Raw genomic sequence first — 27,292 nt, forward strand, 5'->3', positions numbered from 1 at the left:
AATAAGAAAAGCAAAGAAAATGAGAAATGCTCATATTGAGCATACTCCATTGCAATGAACCATCTGACCCATACCCGATGTGTAATAACTTTGTAAAAGAAGACTATCATTTTCTCTTTTTGCTCTCCCGAATATTCTACATCTAGACTCTCGGCTCGTAGACCCCGCGGTCGTGGGTTCGATTCCCAACATCGCCCCTGGAATTTTCAACGCTCCGCTTTTCCCAATAAATAACTTTCCAAGTCCTAGGACAAACTTTACGTTTACATTTTAATTAGTTTTAACTTTGTGTGTTCCGTTGTTTTAATAAATTTACAATTCAGGAATAATTTATTGGGTAGTCAATTGTGAAAGCATGACGTTCGTCAGCCGTGTAGGTTTCACCTAGCCGCAGAATAACAAACAAAACTTCGCCGCAGTCAGCACTCAGCAGCATTTTTTTTAGTAAATGCTGAAAAATGTAGGTACAAACGTCCCGTTTTTCCTTCCTTTATAATTGTAATATTACAAAAAAAACGTTGAAAATCCATTCTTGAATGTTACACTGATTTTTTTTTTTATGTACTACCGCTCGCAAAACGCACCAAATTGAAATTATGTTAAAACAATCCGAAAAACGACCTTTTTGATATGCTGACCCAACTCATTACTTGACGAGTGTATGCTGGTAGATGTGCTGACCAACTTTCACTGAATGACAATTTTATGGTGCTGTCTGCAGATCAGTCGCTTTTTATAACGTTTATGCTATGTTACAAAAATTCATGTCATTCCTACGTGAAAAAAGTCTTAAAATTTAAAAAGAAAACAGCCGGAAAAGAAGAGTAAAAAAATGAAGTTAAACTACGTACATTCAAAAACAAAAACTAGATAATTGCATTTATTTATTTTTTTCCATAATAACCAGGCATAAAGATTAATAGTTGACTTACAACATAAACACAGCATTAAAAACTTGTTTACCATTTGTTTTTTACTAACATTGCTACCACTTTATGTAGGCTACTGTGCTGACATGTAATTACACTAGCACTATAATTAAAAATTAGTAGTCATAAAGTAAAACAGAAAAAATGAGGGTACTAATGTTGATATTGTAATTGTCAAGTTGACACCATGAAATTTTGCCATATGGTAGGTCTTGCAGAGTACTACGGTAAACCAACAAAATTGAAAAATACAATTTGTCACAATTCTTTATTTTTTCATGGTGCCTTTCATTCAATCTATGCTGTGTTACAAAATTTTATGTGATTCCTACATGACAAAAGTCTTAATTGAGTGAATATTCCGACGCTCTAGAAGAAGAGAAAAATGTATACATTCTAATAAAATACAACCGGAAAAGAAGAGTAAAAAAAATTGAAGTTAAACTAAATACATTCAAAAACAAAAACCAGATAATTGCATTTATTTATTTTTTCCATAATAACCAGGCATAAAGATTAATAGTTGACTTACAACATAAACACAGCATTAAAAACTTGTTTAACATTTGTTTTTTGGTAATATAGGTACCACGTTATGTAGGCAACTATGCTGACGTGTAATATTGTACTAGTACTATAATTGCAAATTACTAGACAAAAAGTAAAACGTTTAAAAAAAAATTAGGAAACTAATGTTGAAATTGTAATTGTGAAGTTGACGCCATTGAGATTTGAAATTTTACCATAAGGTAGGTCTTGCAGACCAACCAAATTTAAAAATACAATTTGTCACATTCTTTATTTTTACTTGGTGCCTTTCATTCCATCTATGCTGTGTTACAAACTTTCACGTGATTTCTACATGAAAAAAGTCTTAAAAGAATCTTCCGATGTGCAATAAGGAGAAAAAACTATACATTCTAATAAAATACAACTCAAATTTTCAAACTTAAAAAACTTGAAAGTAAACTACATACATTTAAAAACAATTGCATTTATTCACATACAACCAGGCATAAAGATTAATATTTGACTTATAGCATTAAAAACGTGGTGTTTACCATTTGTTTTTTGGCAACATTGCTACCACTTTATGTAGGCAACTGTGCTGACATGTAATTATACTAGTACTATAATTAAAAATTAGTAGCCATAAAGTGGGTATTTTTTTGTTCATTTACTCTGAATTATCACATTGTAATTCTTTTACAGAAATCTTTAGCAAATACATGTTAGTTCTAAGTGAAAATTTGCTATTGAGGCCACAAGTAGCATGCACTTTGCAATGTTTGCAAAACTAGTTTATAAATTAGACCATTTTATAATTATACCATTAGACTATCCATTCAAATTTCTAACAAAAATAGAGCAAACCCAGAATAATGGCCAATTGAAGCATTGACGGTTTCTAAACATAAGCATTAACTGTTGCATATTGTTGTCTATATTATCTGACAGCCATTATAGCTTTTATAAATAAAATATAGCTTCAAAAATCGTAAGGACATCATGAGATTTCCTCATTTAAAGCAAACTACAAAGAGAAATGCCGTTGGTCAGTTGAATTTCTGCACTTTAATGAGTGTGCTGTTTACTTGGCTGTTAACACTGTGATCATTAACACTGATTCTCTTTAAAAAAAATTTAACGTTGAGTTCTCCCAGGGGTCATATCAACCCCAGGTGTTGCCTGTGTTAAAAAAAAGCCCATTTGAAGTTTGGTTCGAATGTAGAACCGCTGAGAATCAAACCCAAAACCCTGATGAGATGTGTCAACACCTTAACCATCACTATCAACAGTGTTGTTAGTTTCCCAATTAGTTGTTTTTGGCTAGGAAAGCTGAGAAAATATATTTTCTTAAATTTGATACACCAACTATGGTACACACAGATTTGTACCACCACTAAGATTTTTTTTCTTTCTACACAACAGTGAAATCAGTGTTAAAATTATAAGGATGATTATTGTTTCAGGTACACTAGGTAAAATAAAAAAAGAAATTCCCTAAATGAGATTTAGAGTCAATTTAACGAGGATCAAGACTACAAAGAGGGAAAGTTTATACTTATATTTTAAATAGGTATGTAATTTAAATTTAAAATGAAATATTAAAATATTTAACACAGTGGGCTTCTCCAACTATTTCTTTTTGTGTAATCTGAAATTTAAATTAGTGAAATAATTTTTGTTGTAAAATAATAATTACCTTATTAAAATGAATCGCAAATCTAAAATGTGTGTATATATTATTTTTTACTTACTTTACCACTGTGAAAAATGACCTTTTTTTACTTTTCTAATTACTTATGGAATGTGTTCCCACTCTGACTTTGTATGGAAATGCTGGCGTGACTACTAAGTTTTGTATATTGTAAGATAAAATAAACTGAAGTAAAATATTTAATCTAGATGACAATTAACCATCAAGTGCAATGGGATGTTTACATGACTAAAAAATTTTGTTTGAAAATAAAAAACTACTCTAGGATTTTGTAATATTTTTTAAGCACTTTTCCGCCTTTCACTATCTACTTTCATTTGAGGCATTTATTTTTCTTAGCTGACAAGAGATACAATGATCAGAAGGACTCCAACACGAATTGAACTTAAATCGGAAGATTTACAAGAGTACATAAAGTTGTATCATGCCAAAATGAAGAAAAGTTGCAAGGAAATTCAAGATAACGATCCACCTCAATGGTCCTATAAGTTCACATTGCCAAACCCAGTAAGATTGGAGGAAAGAATTGGGTACACACCTCATCATAGAACCTCAACATGAGTGTAGTGTAATTTCATTTACTGTTGGGTGACAATGTACAATGTCCTACCATCAATTCATTTTATTATATTCTTTAATAGAGGTTGTAAATAGTTATGGGCATAAGTAGACCTGACCAAAATGCTTATTTGATTAGAGTTGATTTCTGTTATTGTTTTCATTCCATGACTTGTTTTGTTACCTGTACACGTAGGTGAAAATAAATGTTTGAGAAAAACAAAAAGATTTTTTCTTAAAAAAATGCATGGGTAACATAAATACATATACTTTTTTCTGTATGCATGTGCCAAAAACTTTGCATTCTGCTAACTGTATTTGTTAATGTTCCATGAGTATTACAGCTAGAAAGCTGATTTGGTTGAGGGCGGGGGAGGCAGTAGCAGAGTGGCAAAGGTGTAATGGATTCGATTTCCACCTTCACCCTGGAATTTCTGACCCCTCTCCCTCCTCCAAACAATTCTGTTTATCAACATACTATGGCATGACTAATGTATTAAACACTACACCATTAAAAAAGAACAATTTTGTGTGTACAAAGCAATAATTTTTGAAAAGGAACACATTGATAATTTGTTTGAGTTAAAAAGTTATTTTCTTCAAAATGTCATTTTATATATTGCTTTTTAATAAATATTTTTATTTTATCTTGTGTTTTATTCATTATGACAGGAGACAAGAGTGCTGCTTTTTGCTCTAAAAAAAGTATTGCTTGGGTGTGTTTCCTAGAAGTAGCACAGGCTATTAATAGGATCTGGCATGCTTTATAAACTTAAACGTTTCTTACCCACTCCTTATCTTGTAGTAAAACCCCATTTGATTGACCACTGCTTCAGAGTGAGATATGGTGACAAATTCTCAGAAATCAGATCGATTCAAGCCAGTCTCCCACAAGGAAACAGTCTTGGTCCCATCCTTTATATCATCTACTGCGAGCCTACACACCCCAATACCATCATCAGCTCACACATGGACGATACTGCAATGTTGTCCTCTGACTCTAACGCTATCGAAGCTACTTCCAACACCCAAGAACACCCTGAGCTTATCGAAAACTGGTGCAGAAAGTGACAAGACTTAATGAAGAAAAATGTAGTCAGTGAACATTCACATTGAAAAAACAGTATTGCTCTCTACTGCACATCAACAACAAAGAGATATTGACTTCTATTCAAGTCATACACTTAGAACTGTAACTAGACAGCAGACTGATGTGGAGTCCCCATGCAAAACTTAAGAGACAACTGAACTTGAATAACTACAAAGACTTCTGGGACCAATGTCTTGACCGGCAAAATTAAACTAACTTTTTACAAGACTACTGCGACCACTTTGGACATATGAAGTGGAACTTTGGTGTTCAGCCGAGCCATCCAACACCCAACACATCCAATCTTTACCATCATAATGTAAATGTTAGAATTAACATGTTAGAACAATGATTCTCAAATTGTGCGCTGCGGCTCCTCGAGGCGCTGCAAAAATTGTATAAAAAAATATTATTTTTACATTCATATAAAAAAACTAATCTCACCCCCCCCCTGTTATCATAAAACCCTAAAAACTAAGACCCTGGTGGCCATCCAATCTCAATATGGATGTTAACTAGACAGCTGCAATTGTGCATTTTATATTATTGCGCAAAAAAAGTATCTGTTTTTATATTTTTGCTATTAAGTGTGTAATTGCTTTTCAAAAGGCAAGTTTTTCAATTTCACAAGAAAGACAGAAGTTTTGATTATTTTTTAAATAAATTTGCAGACAAAATAAGAGGTTTAGATATATCAATGCTTTTTCCATAATTGGAAATGAATTACTACTATTACCATGAAGTCCATGCTGAGATAGACCATCGTTTTGACTTGGGGAGCCACAGAAAAATACTGATATATAAAGGGTGCCGGTAATATATAAAGTTTGGGAACCGATGAATTAAAAGAAAATATGCAAGAAAAGTAGTCAATGAATGAACCTGCTATTAAAATGTTTGCTATTTACTATTGAAATATATTGCTTACAGTTACTGAAAAATTATTAATATAATCAAATTGAGAAAGTAATTCAATTTTTTTAAAAGTAACTTTTATAGCAAAAATTAGCTAGTTCTTTTACATTATGCTCCTAGTTTGGAAAAATGTCAATTTATATTTCTGCATCCTTGCCAAAGGTTCAAATTTTTGTCGAAACTTTAACTTTTAATTTTAATTTTTTATCCAACTTAATAAAGTTACCTGGCAAATTCCATCGATAATTATCATCTAATACCAGAAATATTATCAGTTATTCTTTTAAAATGTTATTCCCATTGAATGACGTTTTGTGACATGTTGAGACAAGACGGCATGACAAATGAGGTACATCCCTGTTAAGAGAGTGATAATTTAATTTTCGTATTTCTGTTAGAGACTTCGGTGTTTTCTGTTCAGTGTCAGACCAATCCGATGGTCGATACTGGCTTTTTTTATGTTTACATAATTAATTTGATGTCATTTAATGGAATAAATGTTCTCTCATGTTGAACGCCCTTTCAGGTCATAAGGTAATTGTTATTTTTATTTAATCATTGTGTATTGGGGTCTCAAGCAGTCCTAAATGACTGTATGCCTGGGGAAAATAAATGATAATGAAATAATGTATTTTTCTTACTGTATATGTTAATAAAAACGTTATTATTTGTTGGGTCTCGATGGCAGCTTTATCGTTTTTTTATGTTAGAATGATAAACACTGATAATACTGTTTGTCTACTAATTGAAAAAAAATAACATGAATGGCACCCTTGAGAAATTATGATTAAATTTCATGTAAAATCCCTTCTGGGTACGTTCAGTTTTGGCAGTCTGCAATTTTTCAATATTTTATTTTCATTGAAGGCTATGTTGTTTAGTAAATTGTGTATGACTTGCTTGCAAACTTTTTGTTTTATTATTGCACATTAAATTGACTAGTGGTCAGGGTTTGTCTAACTAGAATGAATACGTCCAAGGTCTGGAGGGTAACGAAAATCATGTCCCAACATTTGGACATGACCACCGCAATCCAGCCCTCTTGACGCTAAAAGTGCAATAAAAAAAACATGATTAAAATAAAGTGGCAACGTTTGCTGGCTCGGCAGAGAAGCTCTTACTTATCAAGAACACTGGCAATTGGAGGATCTGACTCTTAGGTAAAGGGTCATCCTCACCTGATTAAAAATAGGCCGTACATAGTTGATATGTGGGCACTTTTGGGTCAAATTTATGTGCCCAGCATGTAGAGAAAGGTTGTTCAATATGCTCCACTTAATTGAAGAGTGCCATTCCTTGCTCCATATAGAGAATGTGTAGGAATGCACAATAGCAAGTATTTCAGCCCCCTTTTTCTTGGGCCTTGGAAAAGTCAGTTTTGGTGCTGATAAGGCCTGTCTTATTGATTTGCTCCACCAAACCCATTTTCAATCATTAAGGTAGGAATAATTTGTTACTATTGTTTTATTAGTTAACAATTCAATGTTCACGTTGTACAAATTTATTTTGTTAACTATAAGCAAAAAATGCTTAGAAACATCAGCTTGTTCATTGGTAGAAACCTGAAGTAATAAAGAATCATAGTAAGTTTTCTGTTACCGATTTATATAAGCCCACCTCTGCATATGGTTGTATACACATTGATGCAGAGCTGAACATATCACTTCTCTCAGTCTGCCGGAATTTCCAGCTTTTGTAATTTACAAGAAAGGCTGTGAGACCCACCCCGGGTGGTCCAGGTGGTCAGGGTCTGACCTGGGTCTTATCCATCCAGCTGTCGTCGTTGGGCTCCAAGGATTATTGATAGGTCATTTCAGCCCCCAATATAATCAGCCTCTTATTTACTCGATATTCCTCCATTACCCTGTACACGTATTATGTAACTAATGTAATTGAGGGTCAATGGAGTAATATTCCACTATTGGCTTTCTCACACAACACATTTACGCTAATAAATATATTCACTCTGAACACACGCTAGTTACAGAAAACTGTCATTACTATGTACAATAAAACAACCCTGTTTCCTACAAGAATCAGAACAGGGGACTCAATTACTCAATGTCGTGCTCAAGCACAATTCTTATATCGGGTGGCATTCCTACACGCTCTCTACATGGAGTCAATGAATGCCACCCTTCAATTCAATCGGATAGGGATAGGGATAAAAGAGGTGGCCACAAGGCCTACTGCACCTCGACCTGAATAGATCTGTTGTGCTCCCCTGTTATTTATAACTCACTGGCCGATTCAGTGGGGCACATCGAGCAATTCTTTACATACTGGACACATACATTTGGCCCAAAAGTAAGTGTCTGTACGTCAGCCTAGCATGACCTATTCTTAATCAGGTGACGAAGGCCCTTTTTCTATAAGTCAGATCCTCCGAGGGCCACCCAACAGTTGAGTAACCTTTCTGTTGATGGTGCATTTGGTTGTTCTTATTGGAATTTTATTATTTAGAGGCATTCACATTTAAATCAATCTAGAACTTGATGCACCCAACTTTTTGATCTTAGCATAAATAAATTGCACATGTATTTTAAGTATTTAATGATTTTAGGAGCTACAATATTCAATATACGAGTTAAAATGTGGTATTTCTATTTTCTATAGACTGAAATCCATCCTTTTATAGCCCTTTAGATGCTATTAAAAACACAAAATGGAAGAGGGTAAGTATCAAATTCAAATTACGTTGTTTGCTTGGCCTCATATACAAAATATCACCTTATCTTTTTTCCCTCTAATCAGTCAGTTAATTTGGTGCTTCTAACGCAATTTGAACTGTACTAACTACAATACTAGAATAGCAGTAAGATTATAAAACACAATATGCTTTGGAATCAAATTTAAGTTCATAATTTTGTGCATGGTTGCATATTTTAATTACATCAGTGCGGGAAATATCTAGTTCTACATTATCTATTATTTATTGTTGTAGTAAGTGATTGCAAAATGTTTTACTCACTTATTTGCACAGTACATAGACCTTTGAAAGTTTATTTATGGTATATCCATTTGATAACTTACTTTATCAATTCTTTCAATAAATAAAATATTTCAGTGTCTAATATAGCCAAAAGTGGATGTTCAAGAGTGGTGGCATTAGATTAAAACACATTAGATTTCAAGGCAAAATCATTTTCATAATATTAGTGTAAATTATTTGTTCACTTTCTGTGTTCGTTTTTTTAATTTTATTTACTTATTTATTCCTGTATACATGTAAGTATGATATATTTATTTTTTTACTGAATTTTCATTTCAATATGAAGTAATGGGGCATTGGTGGTCGCAACAGTTTAGGCTTTGACACAGCGCTAATCACTGTTTGGTGAAGGTCCCCCGACATACATTTTTCAAAAAACACCGGCACCCCAAGGGTTCGTACAAGAGGCAAAAAAAAGTTTTTTTTTAAGTAAATACTTGTAATCATTATAATTTTTATTTTTTATTGTTTACTGAATATTTTAATGGAAAAATGTAAGATATAGCTAAAAAAGAAATTAAACCCATTAAAACAATTTTATCCAAAAAGTTGCATGGAAACAGTGAAGAAAATATTCTGTTCAGTAGGGGTATTTCATCCTCACGTTGACCTCTACTTCCATTCGATGTGGCATCGATTTTATGAGGTTTTGAATATTGTGCCGTCAGAATTTCTTGACCAGTGACTTGCCTTCTCACTAACAATCAAGCTTCTAAAAGTCTTTGCTTTACAGTACGTAAACTGACATTTCTAACTTGTTGTTGCTTGATTTCAACATCGGTAGAATGTCAATTACAGAGTACATTCAGAACAGTAAAAAGATTATTTCTCTGAGATATGACACGATGGTGAACTGATCCATGCCTTCTTTAGTAACATCCGGTATCTCGTAGTGATGGAAGACCCTTTGGACAATTTTTCTGGGAATTCTAAGTACAATCACATACATTTGACTTATTCCATTTTCCAATAATGCTATGATTCTAGCCGAATCAGTATTACTTAAAATCATCACTCAAACAAATTTGCGACTACAAAATGGTACAGCTTAGATAAATCAAACTACCGGAATGTTGTTAGAAAGTAGCTTTGCAGAAAAACCAAAGAAGAGATTCAAAGGTTTATTTACAAAATCCAATTGTAAACAGAAATGGGAGATTCTGTGTTTTATTTACCTCTAATCCTTTAAAATGGACCAAATTTTGTTGTAAGGATGAAGGATTGGCTATGAGATAATTAAAATATTAAGGTGGCCACTTTTTGCCTCTCAATGTGTAATCTAGTAGTTGACCCTCGTTAAAAAAATAAATAAATATATAAATGAAATGTTAAAATTATATTCTTATAGTATAAATGAAACAAAAAATTGAGTATAGTCATATTTAGTTGTTAATATTTATTTAGAGGCGAGCATAATTGAACGCCATTGGCACTTTATTTGTTATTCTTTTATAATAAAATCAAATTTTATGGTTACTCACATTGTCTTGTATTATAAAATTGTAGGTAATGTACTTTTATCTGATGGTGCAGAGAGCAATATAATGGGAGGCTTTGATAATCCCAGCAGTTCTGCTATTGAAGATGAACCCCTCGACATTAAATGTTATGAGGCTAAGCTGAGAAAGAAACTAAAGTTTTTCTTTATGAATCCCATTGAAAAATGGAAAACTAAGAGGAGATTTCCTTACAAGTTCCTAGTACAGATTATAAAAATTGCATTAGTTACAATCCAAGTATGTTTTTTAATTCAAGTCCTCTTTTTATTTACACATTTTACAAATATATCTTCTTTTTTTTCAGATTTCTTTATTTGCACATACTAGATACAATTATGTCAATTATGCTTGGAATAATCGAATCACATTTTCAAATCTGTTTTTAATGGGATGGGATTCAGTCCGAGAGGTTTATTCGTACCCTCCTAGCATAGGACCTCTAGCAATATATAAGCAAATTGATTTTTACAAAGCTATTAATCACGCTTTAAGCGGGGTAAGAACAAATATTGATATTGATTGATGTTTTGAACAAAAAATATAATAATAATTTTTGTTTCTTAGTATAAGAATATAAATGGAACCATCGGCCCTTATTCATATGCTAACGAAAATAATTATATGACACCACCATCACTTTGCGTTTATCAGTATAAAAAAGGATATATATTTGGGTTTAATGAAAGTTATGTGTTTAATAATGAGGTAGTTAAAGGTAAGTTAATTTAAATATAGAAAAGTTTTATTACTAACAAAACAACAGACATAGTAAAGTAAGTAAAATAATTAAAGTAATTCATGTCATATAGGAGGTCCAACTGGGTGTTGTAGACAAAGGGTCAAACCACTTTACAATAATTGTTTCATACTATTCTCTATTAAAAATCTATGGGCTATACCAGGATTCAAACCATGACCGCAAAACAATTCAGATGTTCTAACCACTCCTCTCAATAGGCAATAGGCATAAATTCAGTTTTTGCAATTACGTTTTTGTTTAACAACTTGTTCAATTTTTCAACTGTTTTTCTATGTTTAGATTTTGAAATGATTATTTAAACGCTAAAGTAATGTTTTAGTAATGGTCAAATTCTGTAGAATTATTATGTTTTTAAGCATGAAAATAACAATAGTCCACATAAACCAAAAAATTTCAATAAGATAAATTAATCTTCAAAATACCATGTTTAAAATAAAACGCCCTTTATTATTTTTTTATGATGAAGTGACTAGATGATCACATTTTTTATCTGTTTCCTTAGATGATTTCATTTGTTATGGATCGTACCAAAGTATTTATTAAAGAATTGAAAAATATGCAATTCTTAAAATGATTCACTATTATATTAATCATGGCCTATTCCTATAGTAATACTTTTTAAAACGCAATTTTATATAAAGTAAAAAAAGTTAAAAAAAAATTTAACGGAAATGTGTGGTGATTAGTGACCGTTAATCGATAATTATTGAGAGTGCCCAACACAACACGCAAGAATGGCACAATTACACAGAAGAAAAACACTTTGAGCCCTGAAGATGATCTCAATAAAGATCGAAACGTTGGCACGATAAAGAAAATGTTTTTCTGAAACTTACATCACACCAGACCACATCTCACGATTTCTGAATAATTTAAGGAAAATGTTGACTTTTCTGACAAGGGCAAATTAATTTCACATCACATTACTGTAGCGCTTTCATAATGATAATGATAAGTGAAAAAGGAAACACACTTACCCTTTAAACTTCAAAACGATTAAACGCTATTATTTGTAAAAAAATTATGTAAATTGGTTACTTTTTGAAAAATAATTAACTTGATATAATTAATATCAGTCTTAAATATTACAATTTTATATTAAAATGAAAGAGGAGGTGGTTGAGTGGTTAAGGGGCATGATTTTTAATTGTGGATAATAATATCCAATAAGTATTGTAATGTTATTTGACCCCTCTTTCACAACACCCAACAGGTAGGAGATAGGGAATTGGGATAAATAGGTGGCCACAAGGCTTTTTGCACCTCGACCTGAATAGATCAGTTGTGCTTCTCTGGTTTTTATAAATCACTAGCCAGCTTCAGGTTGTTAATCAGCCTCCATAGCTTTTCCAGCAGCTCCTTAGTGTAGGATCTTGTTTGCGGTTTTTTCTGTCCTAGTTGCAAGAACCTGCACCTTCATAGACCTTCACAGAAACATAAAATGTGTTCAGCGGTCTCATCCTCTTCCTGGAAGTATCTGCACAGTGTTTTTTCTGTCTGTATTGGGTAGCTTTAGTCAAATATGGATTCCATTTGAGCCTCTGACCTAGTGTGATCTCTAGATATTTAGCCTCCTTGGAAAATGGGATCAAGGTCCTGTTTAGACTTTGAGAATTTAGGCCTCCTATTGTCCTCTTTCTTGCGAATGGAATCATTTTGGTTTTGTGGGGGTTAATAGATAGCTCCTCCTTTTGTACCACCTGTCAACCAGATTGAAGGCTCGTAAATGATCCACCATGATGTCTGCATGGCAGCCCTTTACTATTATGGTCAGCATAGCCTAGGCAGTAGAATCCTTCTTGTTCCAGCATTTGTAGGAGTTTGTCTACCAGCGTCAACCACAATAGAGGTGAGAGAACACCCCGTTGTGGGCATCCCCTGGCTGTCTTAGCCCGAATGGTTGCACCACCTAAAGTGGATGTGATTATACTGTTCCTTAGGCCTTCTTCCTCCCATTGGCATATCTTTCCCGAGACTCCCCTGTTAATCATTGCTCTATATAAAGAGGCTGTGGTTGCATTGTTAAAAGCTCCCTCTCATTTACACGTCATTTATGGACTTGGTTAAGCATTTACACAGGTTATCCAGGGCTCTGTGGATCTCCTGGGTTGGTATGCGAATTTTCGGCCACTGAGTCATTTGTTCTTCTGGCTCTCGAATGTGGTTTTCTCTAATGTCTTTAACATGAATGATGTGAGATTGATAGCTCTGTACAAGTTGGGCTTGTAGTCAATAGGTCTTCCTACTTTTGGTATGTACACCACTTGTATCTCTTGCCATCTTTTAGGAACACTAGGCAGGCTCTGAATATTATTACTAAGTAAGGCAAGAATCTATTGGCCTTTTTGTAGTAGCATTGGGTAGATTCCATCTATTCCTGCACCTTGTATGGGCTGAACATAAACTTCTCAAGTGCCCAGCTTATGGCTTTAGGTTCTATGGCTTGGCTTCCAACTCCTACTTTTTTTTTCTTTTGAGTGCTTAAGGAGTATTTCTTCTTGGATTATTCTGCTCCTGAGAAATGATTTTCCCTGTCTCTAAATTCCTTGTTTACCGCCTGCAGGGATTGTTGGAGGGTTGTTTTGTAACGTATCCAGTTTGTGTTCCTGTGGTTCCTGAATGTTGTTTCTATGAGAGAGGGAGTGTTCAAATCAAATCTGATGTGCCTGTGATCAGAATTTGATGGTTCCCTGGATTCATTCCAGTTTAAGATGTATTCGTCAGCCCCTTAGTAAGTAATTGTCATGTCTAAGACATCTTGTCTATATTGGGTGATGAAGGTGGGTTCTGTGCCTATGTTATCAAAGTTTAACCCTTCACCAGTTATCTCATGATGTCATCCAGCAATTTGGGTGGGCACGGTTCCTCTCTTGGGAAGTAGGGTGAGTTAATTAGCCATCTCTTTCTCCGCCTGCAGTCTTTGCTGTTAGGATTACTGTAACAAAGTCGCCGGAACATAGTTCCGGTTAGGGTGCAGCTAATTCTTGTATTGAACACTGTACAAGAATTAGGTCTTGTTGATGTCCTCTGGTTTATTACCTTCTCACAGACCCATGGTGTACCTAACCATCCCTAACCAGCCACCTATCAAACCTCCTGCACCGTGTGGCCGAGGTTGACCTGGAGTACCTTATTCCTCCCTGTCCTTCTGTCGTTGGGCTGAAGTGGATGGAGTTTTGTGTCTATGTTCTTCTTCCCATTCCGAGGTGGGGGTTCATATCCACTTTCTGGAGTCCTTGGAAGTGTCTATGTGGGATATATTCCTCCATTTGCTCTATCCGCTGTTGGCCTTGTTTTGGGCGGGCTTGTGTAATCCTCAGCCTCCCTTTCTGAGTCTGCTTCTTCATCCATGGCTCGATGTGTGATTTGAGCCTTTTGACTTTTGTCTTCTTCAAACTTACCTTTTTGAAGGAATCAAATTCTTCCCATTCCGAGGTGGGGGTTCATATCCACTTTCTAGAGTCCTGGGAAGAAGTCTTTGTCCATGGAGAAGGTCCACATGATACCCTTCTCCTGTCAGGTGTCTCCCTAGACGGTCCATAAGTGGGTCTTAAGCCTTATTGTCTTTCGCACTTTCATATATTCTACTCCCTCCTTCAGAAGGGTTACTAGTCTGTTTCTAGAGGCTCCTGACAGGCAGACCTTAATAATCTCATCTGTCAAGAGTTGTTCGATCTTCTCCAGGCCTTTTGCTTTGTAGAGGATGTATTTTGGTTTGGTACTACTGCCTGGTTGCGTGGCCTCTGAGGGGTTTGTACCCAAGGGATCGTTGGATGTCAGTCAAGCCCTCCTGTATAACAGTAATTACTTTACTTTAAAAAAAAACTCATGTAATAAATTTCTTATTTTGTCCTATTAATTGTATATTTAAGAATTTATGTTTGTCTTTTTAGAATGCTGCCAAGTTTCCTTAAACAGGTCTCACATTGAACAGGATATTTGCATCGATAAAAGCAAAATAGAATTTTCTGCACTAGTAAAAGCGACATTGGACTTTCCATTAAAGACAGTCAATTTTAATGTTGCTGGCCTGCTTTCACAACCAGATTGTTACCAGTTCAATATTACGGTATGTTTATATTGTTATTGTCTATTGTAGGTATATTGTTATATTCAAATCAGTTTGAAAATAATGTTTTCAAATTCATTTACAGATAGTGTTAGATAATGCAGGCATGGATGGACAGATGGTTTTATCATTAGATACTGAACCTATTAGATTGCAATGTAAAGGAAATGTAGAATATATAAGTAAGCATTACTATTTAAAAAACGGTGATTAATATGAAATTAATAATAGTATAGATAAAAATTATGTTATTTTGGTATCTAGTATATGTGTGGAGAGTTAATTTATATTCTCGAGGGTGGTCAAATAACTTCTTTGACGTTTCCTTACTTATGTGACAATCATGACAAATTGCATTATATAGTTATTTCTCTTATATAATGGACCCCAGCAAAAAAAAAGTTTGATTTTGGCCTTAACCTTTTCCTTTCATCATTGCTTCTAAAAACAAAACCAAAAACATCAGCCTAAGAAGAAACTCTGCTGTGCCTCTATTGTACATGATTTTATTGACAGCAAACGTAACTGTTTTTATTTTATCTGTATAGACTCAATTTTGCCCACATATGAATTTGTTTACACATATGTGCAAAATCGAGCTTATGATCATGAGAATTTAAGCCAAACACACGCGTGCACACACACAAACACTTTTGCTGTTTTGGTGGCCTAGCCTCAGACCTTGGTCTAACGTATTGCCAAAGGAAGGCCCAAAGGGCTATCGACAATAAGGTCATGCCCCTAGCGCTATCAGTTCCTAAATCAAATTCATTCACACACACACACACACACTCTCTCTCTCTCGCACATGCACACGCACACGCACTCTCTCTCTCTCTCTCTCTCTCTCTCTCTCTCTCTCTCTCTCTCTCTCTCTCTCTCTCCCTCTCTATATTTGGATAAGCCCTGACAAAAAATACAAAATAAAAAGTGTAGGATAGACTCATCTCTCTTAACAAGCTCTTGTAGCATTCGGGTTGAAATATTATAAATGATACTATACAATTTAGCCAAAGTAATGGATTTAACATGTTCAGTGCTGTTGATATGCATGAAGGCCAAGCTGGATGGATGACCTGTGTAACTTTTCTAGGGATAAGAAATTTTTGCCATCCGGGAGGGTGAAAATTGAATTACCAGGCTGCATTGAATGTGTTAATGCATTGTTTTTAACATATTTTGATGAACATTATTAAGATGACATCTTTATTGTGCCTTATTATGAATAAATATTTTTTTCTTTTATGTTATTAAAGAAATGATTGCATTTTTTTTAAGCTAATAATACAATTATTGCTATCATCACAACCACACTAAATGTCAGTGTTATCCTGATATGCGCACTTTCATTTGTGCTGTGTGTCAGAGCTATTGCTCGTGCACAACAGCTGAAACAGGTACATAATTCATAGATATCTATTAGTAACATCCAATGTTCTTCTCGGGTTAAAATGTTATTTGTACGCAGGAAACTGTAAATTTCTTTCTACAATACAATCAAAGAGATTTAAGTTTAGAAGGCCGTTGGGAATTTTGGAATTTATGGTACATTATGATCATTATCAATGATATTCTTATTATAATTGGCTCGTGTATTAAAGAAGAAATTGAAAGAAAGGTCAGTTAATAGTTGTTGAATTTCATTACTTTTTCCTTCCTGAAAAAGTAAAAGAAAACTGATTTTAACCACAATTTTATTTTTCTGTTATTTAGCAAGTTGTTGGTGATCAATGGAATACATGCAGTGTCTGTTTAGGAACCGGGAACTTATTAGTATGGTTTGGTGTGCTTAGATATTTAGGATTTTTCAAGACATACAATGTAAATCATTGCAATTTATAATTTATTTGGATAGATAAATGTATCGTATATATTGAAGATAAATTTGTATATTTTCAGGTTGTTATTCTAACATTGAAAAAGGCTTTTCCAAAAGTAATTAGATTTCTTTTATGCGCACTCTTAATATATGCTGGTTTTACATTTTGTGGATGGCTGGTTTTAGGCCCTTATCATATAAAGGTCAGTTTTTCAGTCTGTTAAAAGTTAATATTATGTTTTACATTTTTTTTTTTTTTTTAATTGTAGTTCCGAACATTAGCAAGTACATCAGAGTGTCTTTTTTCATTAATCAACGGTGACGATATGTTTGCTACATTTTCTATCATTACCGTGAAATCAACAACGCTATGGTGGTATAGCAGAATATACCTATATTCATTTATAAGCCTCTACATTTATGTAGTTTTGAGTTTATTTATTTCTATAATCATGGATGCGTATGAAACAATTAAGGTAGGTTTCCAAATAAATTATTCTGAGTATGCTTTTACCATAAAAAAGATATTGATCACAATTTGATATTTCAATACATACCAGGTAACCAGAAAAGTTTACACGTTTTTTCATTTGTTATTGTTTTAATACCATTAAATCAGTTTACGTAGTGCACTCACATATTGTTTTATCACCGAACACATTGCAAATTTCACATGGTGCCTCGGCTGCCCCAGTACCGAGCTAAAGTTCATACAATGGGCATGCACGAATTAAGAATTTTGAAACCACGAGAAAGAAAATATTTTGTAATTTATAGTGACATGTTCAAGACATTTTTCCTTTATAAACTGCACAGACTTTTCTAATTACCTGGTATATTTTATAGTCTAGTGCAGGGGTCGGCAACTTTTTTCGGAGGGCGGGCCATTTTCAAAATAAATTTTTTTATGCAAATGTAACTTAAATAGTGCTTTTATATCATACACGAATATAAATATTATTATGGGAAGTGGGGATTAAACTTGCGCAGTAAAATAGGTTTCCCACTATGCTTCTGTTAGCGCGCATTTTTGTCACCGGCCACATTTCGGCACGCTCACGCTCTAAGTTTGTTGATTTTTCCTAAAATTATATTGGGCTTTGGCAGGCCGCGCAAAAAGTTGCAAAGGGCCGCAGGTTGCCGGCCCCTGGTCTAGTGGATGACTGTGATGATTTCAAAATATTATCGGTGGTTTAGAATGAGAACCAACCTCAGCCAGAAAAGGACTAGATGCTTTTGTCAACTTTTTATTCTTTCTACACAATATTTCAGAGTGTTTTGCTCCTTTTTCACAATGTATGAAAATTTCATTATACATCATTTTATTTTTCTAGGGTCATTATTGCCTAAACCTTAAGTTTTCAGGTGCAATAATATAATCGTTTCATATTGTTTACGCTGGTGGAATTTGTCCTTTTTTTTAATTCCTAACTTTTATTTTGATGTATTGTCATAATCTTGTTCCAAGTGTAACAAGATTACTTGTTATTCTTTGTATGTTTTTTGTTCTGGCAATAGTGATCCTAGAAAAATAAAATGACCCTGTAGAAAAGGAGCACAACTCTCCGAAAGTTTTGGAAAAAGAAAAAAGGTGATAAAACATCTTAGTTCTTGTTTGGCTGAATAATCTCACTCTACACCACTGATAACGCATATTTTAGATAATTCAAAGTAAATAAATGTTTAAAAAATTCTTGTTATATTATGTTTTAGTTGTACTACAAAGAAGGTTTCCCGAAGAATGATTTACAAATTTTCATGTCAGAGAGAGCTGAAGAAATATTTTTTGAGAGGGAGGATTTATTCCCTCGTCCACAAAGAAGAAATAATATCCGATCAATTGTTCGTGGATTATGCTGCTGTAATATGTAGGTTGCGTACATATATTTATGTTCTTTGATTACTGTGTGAGTGTTGTAATCAGACGTAATTTTTTAACGTGATCTGCTGTTAAAACGTAACAAATTGAATTTGTTGACAAAGCAACACTTTTTCAATGAAGAGGAATTGCTATTAATTTTTCTTTCTTTTACAGTCGTATTTATTTTATGTTAAATATTGATTGAGAAGTGTGATTTAATTTAATAACTCAATTGTGAAAGATATTGTCTTTAACAATAATAAATTATAACAGAGGATATATTAAGTAGAGATTGAAATGATATTATATATGTATAGATATATTTTTATAGAGTGAAAATTTAATTTAAAATATAAAGTTTAATGACAACACATCATGATATCTAATGTTTAAATACATATGTACAAATATTAAAATTAAAATCAGACTTTTTTTTTTATTATACATTTAAAGTGTCAAGAATACATCTTTAACTCACAAAATTTATGTAATTTGGTCATTACCGACATTTCGGTCTGCCTATCCTCACTTGGTTGGTCTGTTACCAATGCATCCTATGCTTGGCCATTTTGGTTGCCCACGGCAGAATCCATTTTATCACATAAAATAGCTCTTTGGTGCTTAAAAAAAATGAAAATATTAAATGATTTTTTAAAATATTTTCATTACATTTAAGTGATATAAATTATATGACGCAACAGTTGCGGCCCCCTTGTGCTAAGTAAATGAAGTAGGCAACCTGCAGAGCTTTTGTTTAGTTAAATAAAAGTCGTTTTTATTTTTTACAATAAAAATAATTTTTCCTTTATTTTATGTAATCATACAAAATTGGTAATTGACCAATTAAAATAACAAATGATATACAGAGAAAAGCAAATTACCTGGTTTTCACAGAATAAATTTTTAAAAAATCACTAGTCGAAAAAAAAATGAGACGACGATAGCCATTTCAGAGGCAGCTATCAGAATTTTGAACAAAATTTTGTAGTGGGTGAAATGGAGATTTTAAAAAGTAAAAATGGGAGGATACATGCCATGCGTCCACCCCACCTAGAAGGACAACTGATGCACATGTTGCAACAAGTTAAATGCATTTTGACATTTCATCACTGTCTTCACTGTTCAGGTCCCAGGGAGGCCAAAATGTTTGGTTACAACCAAATTACACGTTCACTTTGCAGACCATACAACCTCACAATTTAACACAAATTCTAATTGGTTCAAATAACTTTTTCACCCTCTGATTTATATAATTTAGCTAATAGTTGTGCAATTACGTGTTGCATTCCATTAAATTTGTGTAATTAAAGTGTAAAAGTAGATGTTTCTAGTCATACCTATTATGGATAAGTAAAGAAATGGTAATCAATTACAAAATAGCATATTAAGTTAAATGACTGATCTCTAAACATTCTGGTGTTCATTGATTGTTTGAATGAAGAAGTCATTTATTGTTAACACTTGAAATTGAAGCTATTTTATCTTGGCTATCAAATTAAATGTAAAAGAAATATAATTTTGGATCCTTGGTTTGCTTGTTTATATTTTTAACACGTTTGACATAATTATATGGGAGTAAAAATGTTGGCTAATAGTTTTTATTTAATTTAAATATTATTAGAATTATTTTTCATGTATTGTCTGTGTAATTCTTTTGAATAAAAAATTACAAAACAAACAAATTACAGTGGCTCACAGTGAAAATTATCATTACTTATAGTAGGAGCTGGCTTCTATCCTGATAGAAACAGAAGTTGGTTTTTATATTCAGTTTTTCAGCACTTTCTTTTAAATAATCCTGCAGAATGTTTAAATAAACATTTTTCTTTGTAATGCTATCAGTGGAGCCTTCCATCTTGTGACTACACCATGCAACCTCGCACCATTACTCCACCACCTTACTTTATGGTTGGATGTAGATTTTGTTTCCGATATTCCTTTCTGTTTTCTCCATACATCATTTTGTACCATTGTTTGAACATCAGACCCGACGAAGTTGAATTTACTTTCATTAGCAAATAAAACAGGTTTCCAAAACTCAGAATTTTAATGAGCACTTAAAAATCACTATGTATTGAATACAGGAAAGGATTAGTGTTACTTCTCTAAATTGAATTTCAACTCAAATAAAAAGATGCTCAAAGTAAACATACCTTGAGTAAGGTGGAAACATGTCAGTAAACAGATTGTTTGTCTTAACTGTGTTTTATCTTGTTAATTTGTGTTAAATTTCAATTTTCACAAATCACTCTTAAAAAACTATCTGAAATAGGTAATACAACCATCAACTAGAAAAAAAATCAATTGGAAATATAGTTTTTCTTTCAAATTCATGCGAACATCTTGCCATATCATTTTCACTGTGAGGCACTGCATATTTAAAGAACAATTAATTTAAAGTTATTTAAAAAAAAATACAAAATTATTTATATGTTCAAACCACTGAATAGGAAAAGTAACACACTGTGATTTGTAAGACTAATACGCATTTTTAAATGTATTTCTACAAATGGTGTCATGAATGGTCTTTCTAACTGTGAAGCACATTATTCAAAAACTGGTAATTGCTGGTATTTACTGTTGTCATCAAAACATATGTAAACTTCTTTTTTTATCAATAAATTTTTTGTCAGTTATGTACTATTACGGATTTTAAGTATTTTCAATTTCTATTCTGTGTATTTTTTTATTGACTCAGCATCCGTTGTTTTGTAAATTACTAATAGATAAATACCATGTTTTTTATTACTCTGTGATCTGTTTGTATATACTAGTGCATTAATATGTTCTATGTTCAATTATAGATTAATATATTTTCGATTATATGTATATATATTGTAGAAATTAATAAAATAATTGATGCAATTACGTTTATACAAAAATAAAAAAATAAAATTAAATATTATCGCCCTAGAAACCACAAAGTTTAATAATGTACTTTGAAATTGTTTGTTTACAATTGGTTTAGTTCCTTCTTCATGTCAATGTGATATGCTGCAGATAGGCCTATTTAAGATTAATAAATATGTTTTATTTTTATAAAAGTATTTTAAATTTTCTTATCTCAATTGTTGTTATTTACTGAATATTTTGTATGGATGTATAACAAATTGTTGTCTTTTGAAACATCAAATCCCTGGAAATGGTATTTACTAAGATATATAAAAAGTGGCCTTTTTCTAAGAGAGAATGATTGTGTAAAAATAGGTACAAAAATAAACCTAAATTTAATTATTGCTCTTGTGAAGAATTTATTTGTGATTATAATTATTATATACTTTTTTCTTCGGCCGGCTAGCTGCCAAGGCTACTACCAGCACCTCGCATTTTCTCCACCTCACATTTATTTACATATTAAAAAAATTTGGCACATGAGTATAAGGGCCTAGCGATCTTACATTTTGGGGTATATTCCCCCACAAATCCACCCACACATAAACTAACTCACTCAACCAATCACAATATGTACATGAATGAGTACATTCATTTAGTACAACAAAATAACTAATCTACTTGTGGGATATTCTATATTTCAGTATTGCTCTAATCTGCCTACAAACCCAATTACTCAACCAATCATGCTAATAAAAGCATTCATTCAGTACAAAAAAGTAACTAACTTAGTTTGGTGGGTCTGTGGGGTATGCTATATTCTGCCACAAACTCACCCACACATGACACAATCTATCTTGCTAATAAATAGATCCATTAGATCCATGCTAGATGGGAAAAACCACATGTGGGAGCCATCAAATGCGACCATCCCTCAGGAATTCAATCAAATTTTCGCTGCCATCACTGCTGAGTACATGAATGTTTTTGGGATTCATGACTTTTCTCTTCTTTTTTTTATATTAAACTGGTGTTATGGAGCTCTTGTACGTCAAAATTTTCCTTCATTTGGATCAGTTACTAGCTCCCTCTCTGCAGTTAACAACTTTCTTTGACCTTAAATCCTTTTCAACATCATCCTTCCATCTGATTCTTGGTAACTTCTACTTTTATATTCTTTTTATATTTCTCAATTGCCTCAACCTCTCTGCTTTAATACGGCCTAAACCTTGGTGTTCTAGTACATCTATTATTTCTTAATGCTACGCTCTCCTTTTGAATTTGGCCCCGTAAATTTTTCTGACAATTTTCCTTTCGAAAATGTTTAATTTTTTGCTGTCATATTTATTTAAAGTTCATGTTTCAGCATCGTAGCATACCACTGTGCAAATTAATAGTTTATATAGTTGCATCTTTATTTTGCGGGGCAACCTTGAAGTGAATAGTTTATATTTGCATAATACTAATAATTAATTCACTATTTTCGTGGTCCGCTTGACCAATTAATACAAGACAATTAATTAAGGTTTTTAGTTGAGATGAAAGTTATTGGCACAAGAGGGATTCGAACCCACGACCTTCGGCTAGATACGCCGCTGCTCTACCACCTGAGCTATCATGACCTCGATCCACTCGGACATCAACTCCCCATTTCAACCCTAAATACTAATAATCTTGTGTTCATTTCTTCTGATAAAATTGAGCCCAGATATATGAAATGATCTACAACTTCAAATTTGAAATTTCCCAGGATTTGAAAATTAGTAAATTCACAGTCAGTTTTTTTTTTTTTTTTTTTTTTTTTTTTTTTTTTTTTTTTTTTTTTTTTTTTTTTTTTTTTTGAGGGTATTCAACTATGAGGTTATATGAACTCTTGGGGTACCGGTGTTTGCTTGCCCCAGCCAGGTTTTATTAATGATGTTCTTTTATAACATATTTTACAGTATCCTGTAGAAAGAAGTGTAGTCAAGTGGGCATCACCTTGTCTGACGCCATAAATAAATATTGAAGGCTCCTTTCTTATTTCCAACCAAGACCTTATTAATTAATAAATTAAGAGCTTATTAATCAATAATATTTTAATTAAAGGTCATTTTTATAAGCCACACTAGTTTGTAGGTACACCCCAATGCAATGAGCAGAGCTTTTCTGATAATTTTGTCATGTTGGAAATCAATAAAAAGTTAATTTTGCTCAAACACCTGTCTTACAATGCAAGTCTGGTCAACAGTACTTTGGTTTCTTCTAAAGCCGCACATTCTCTATAATCTCTTCAGTATATATTCTAAGGCGATTTAGGATGACTGAGGATGGGTTTGGTGTGCAATGATTAAAAGTGAAATCCCTCTGTAATTTTTGCACACTCCTTTATCTTCTTTGTTTATTGGATCTTTTCACTCATTGGGCATTTGTTTATGTTGCCAAATCCAACTTAAAATGTAAGTATGGCTTGTTTGTGTTTCCTCCTTAATTCGCTGATTATTCCATCTTTCCCTGGAGCTTTGTTATTCATTGAATTGTTTTGTTAACTTCATCCTTTCTTGGCAAAGGGATGTCAGGCTGTGGCCGTTTATGTATTTCTATAATTTCTGTGGTATCATTTGTCTTAGTTCATGTTCCATCTGATCATACTACTTCTTTTGGAGTCTGAGTTTAGGTCGAAAAATCTTTTGTTACCAGTTGACCTCTTTTATTCATCTGTTCTCTTTTTTTTTTTAGAGTTCTTTTAGCTTCCTTTCTTATTATTTTGTGGTCCTCTGCATTTCTCCATGTCTCTCTTTGTATCATATTTTTTAATTCTTTTATTTTTTATTGTTTAGAATAGGGATTTTAAAAATCCTTTCTTCCACTGTGACTTACTTAAGATCTATTATCGAACCCCTATAAATTATAACCATACCTTGGAAAGTGCACTTGATCTAATAAGACTAACCACTTTCCTTGCACCTCTTTTGGTGTGTGAATCGCCTTATCAAAGTGGCTGTACCGTACGCAAATTCTGCCTGCTAAGAAGAGTAACTTCGCCTTCCTTTTTGCGAGATTTATAAATCTCTTACCTTGTACTTTTGTCCTGTGCTTGAGTTTTTCTTTCTCAAGCCATTTTTCCAGTTCTAACTTAAAAACACATTCTGGTGCACCTAGTTGTAGTTCTGGTACCATTAGTAAGAAGGCTGCTCCTTTTTTCACTAGTTCATTTTCTTCTAGTGTTCATGTCCCGGAACACAATTTTGGTGATCTTGTGTTGTTTTCTGAGTCAGGCAATTTAGACTCTCCCAGACGTTTGGATCTGAAAGCATACGCAATTCCCTTTATGTCTGCCTGAGTATGTGCACCTTTCATATTTTGCTCCCTTACAAAAACATAGAATGTGTTCTGTACTTCCTTGCAGTATCAGTGCCCTGTCAGGAGTCCAATCAGAAACCTATTGCAGTTACCTTCCAGTAATTCCTTTGTAAATCTTGCGGATGGCCCTTCTATGAATCTCTTCTCATGCTGTAAGCCTGGGGTGTTACTCTACCAAGTTTTGGATTCATTAAGCATGATCCTGGAATCTTGGATGATCTTTCAATGTATCCTTTATTGTGGCCATAGCAGGGTTTGGGGACTAAAGAATTCATATTGGCTCCTTTTTTGGCCAACATGTACACTTTCTCAGTGCCTCCTGCCCTAAATGCCCAGGGTCCCATGCCAGGTACAGGTGTCACTGACTTCTGCCAAGGATAATATGCTTTTAGGGTTAAGGTCTTCTTAAGTGCCACCTGTCTGTGGTAATATATTAGGGCCCCTTTTTGAAATTTGAGTCCACCTTTCTTCCAAAGGACTGTATTATCTATGACCACTTGAAAGGGCATGTCAAAATTGAGTTTTTCTCTCGTTCTGTAAAGTGGCCGTCTGATTTATTTAAATTCTGTAGAGAATTTTGTGGTGGCTTCTCCTTATATCTGGCTTTATTTGTCGCACTCTCCAAAGCCACCAGAGTGGAAGATAGATTGCGGTTTCCATCACTGTAGTGGTTGCCCCTGATCTTCATCTTTTGCCCAACTTCATTTGTTTTCTTGATAGCTTCATTAAATTCCTGTTTTCTTTTCACGTATGACTTCATTTTCAGCTTCTTTCATTTCCTCTGATATTGTTTTCCATTTATTTTATATTTTTTCTGTATCATGGACATTATGTGTGCAGAAACTTTCTAACATTTGCTAGATCCAACAATCCTCTCTCCTGCTCCTAACTTTTCAATGTTCTATATGTTTCTTTTTGTGCTGCTTGCTCATTACTCATTAAAATCCCAAATTAAAAGAGTTTCCATCCTACCTTCTGTTAACGCACTTGTAAACATTTGTTCATTTCTTAATTACAGAGCATGGAAAACACTATCAAAAGGCCAGCCTTGTAAAATAGAAGATAATACAAATTTTTGGCCATTTTGTACTGAAGGCTCGAAAAATATTCTTACAGCGCATAATGGTATGCATTTGGACGTCAATCCTATGCGACATCTTTCATCCTGTTCACCTTCAACAGTGATACAACTAGATAAAACATAAACTCCAAAGAAAAATTTAATTTAAATTGTTTTTGTTGTCAACAATTTCAGTTACATACTGCCCCTCTAATGAAATTTCATCTTCTTTGATCAATTTTAAAAACATTCTATCTGAATGAAGATTTTAACTTAACCATTAAAAAAATTAGCCCTTTTAATTTATTATACAATTTCACTATATAATAGATAAATATTGTACTGTGTAAATATGCTATGGGATATAGGAAGGTTTTTATGTGCATAAAATGCATTTATGAAAGTATTTTATTTAGAAAAATAGTAATTACACATTTAAAATAATGAATTATTTCAATGAGTCACTAAGGCACTATAAGAATGCAATTTGTGAAACTATGATTTGAATAACAAATATAAAAATTTAGTTTTTTACAAAAAAATATTCATACGTCTATAAAAAAACACCAGAATTTTGGACTGGCAATTTTATTATAATAAAGTATATTGTATGGCACAATGAAAATATTTTTGTTCAACCATAGCAATTTAACAAAAATTAAAAAAAAAGAACGTATTTTCTAATATAAATAAATATACTTAAAGACAAATTAGAAAACAACAGATATTTTTTATATAACAGTTTTAAAGATCCAGAAGAAAAATAAATTATAAAATATAACAACATTACCTGTATATATGAATGGCGTGTTAAGGTTCCAAAAACCCCTTTTGCAAAAATTACTATTTAAAGTTTCAATAGAAATGATATTGCAAAAAACATTTCATTAAACTAATGAGAGAGCCAGGCATAAATTAATTTAATCTTTTGTAATCAAATTTTTACAAACATGAAATAAAACATATTCACGAACAAAATTATAAATTTAAAAAAAGTCTAAAATGACGTATTTCATTTTACTCAAATCAGTTTTTTAATATAAAATGTCAGTCTGCAGCTTAAAGAATAAATAAAAGTAGGTCTTTTATAGCTGTTATTGTATATTATACAAGTTATGTTTAAAAAATAATCTGTAAGCTTAATATTGTAAGAAATAATATTATTACAAATATTTCATATTTGTATTTATTTATTATTTTTTATATTTTTATTATAAAATTGTTTTGTTAATAAAACATGAATAAATATTACATAAATAATAACTACCATATACTTTTACAAAAATAAACAAAGTCCAACTTTTTAAGATAAGCCTTTGTGACACTGCCGAAACATCGAACAGTC

The 27,292-nt window shown here is 32.8% G+C and overlaps 1 protein-coding gene and 1 long non-coding RNA gene across 5 annotated transcripts; both read left to right on the plus strand.

Annotated features, from left to right (window-relative positions):
• Nucleotides 1-356: 356 nt before the first annotated feature.
• On the plus strand, nt 357-3,583 carry LOC106663404. The gene is made up of 3 exons (XR_001340026.2): nt 357-460; nt 2,903-3,009; nt 3,490-3,583. It is a non-coding gene; the product is annotated as an uncharacterized LOC106663404 (long non-coding RNA).
• A 2,507-nt stretch (nt 3,584-6,090) lies between these two features.
• Nucleotides 6,091-26,602, plus strand: LOC106663322 (mucolipin-3-like). 4 transcript variants are annotated; one of them, XM_014388070.2, is made up of 14 exons: nt 6,091-6,247; nt 8,277-8,388; nt 10,212-10,441; nt 10,509-10,700; nt 10,769-10,919; nt 14,858-15,033; nt 15,119-15,215; nt 16,312-16,430; nt 16,502-16,651; nt 16,747-16,854; nt 16,933-17,055; nt 17,122-17,328; nt 18,566-18,720; nt 25,906-26,602. In XM_014388070.2, exons 2-14 carry the CDS (start codon nt 8,379-8,381, stop codon nt 26,090-26,092), a joined length of 1,905 nt encoding a protein of 634 aa, XP_014243556.1. In that variant the 5' UTR covers nt 6,091-6,247; nt 8,277-8,378; the 3' UTR covers nt 26,093-26,602. The 4 variants fall into 4 exon arrangements, with proteins under 4 accessions (XP_014243556.1, XP_014243555.1, XP_014243557.1 ...); XM_014388069.2 differs by having other exon boundaries at nt 8,330-8,388; XM_014388071.2 differs by lacking the exon at nt 8,277-8,388.
• The last annotated feature ends 690 nt before the right edge of the window (nt 26,603-27,292 follow it).

This window comes from Cimex lectularius, unplaced genomic scaffold, assembly GCF_000648675.2.
Source record: "Cimex lectularius strain Harlan isolate CLEC.00 unplaced genomic scaffold, Clec_2.1 scaffold79, whole genome shotgun sequence".
Classification (NCBI taxonomy): domain Eukaryota; kingdom Metazoa; phylum Arthropoda; class Insecta; order Hemiptera; family Cimicidae; genus Cimex; species Cimex lectularius.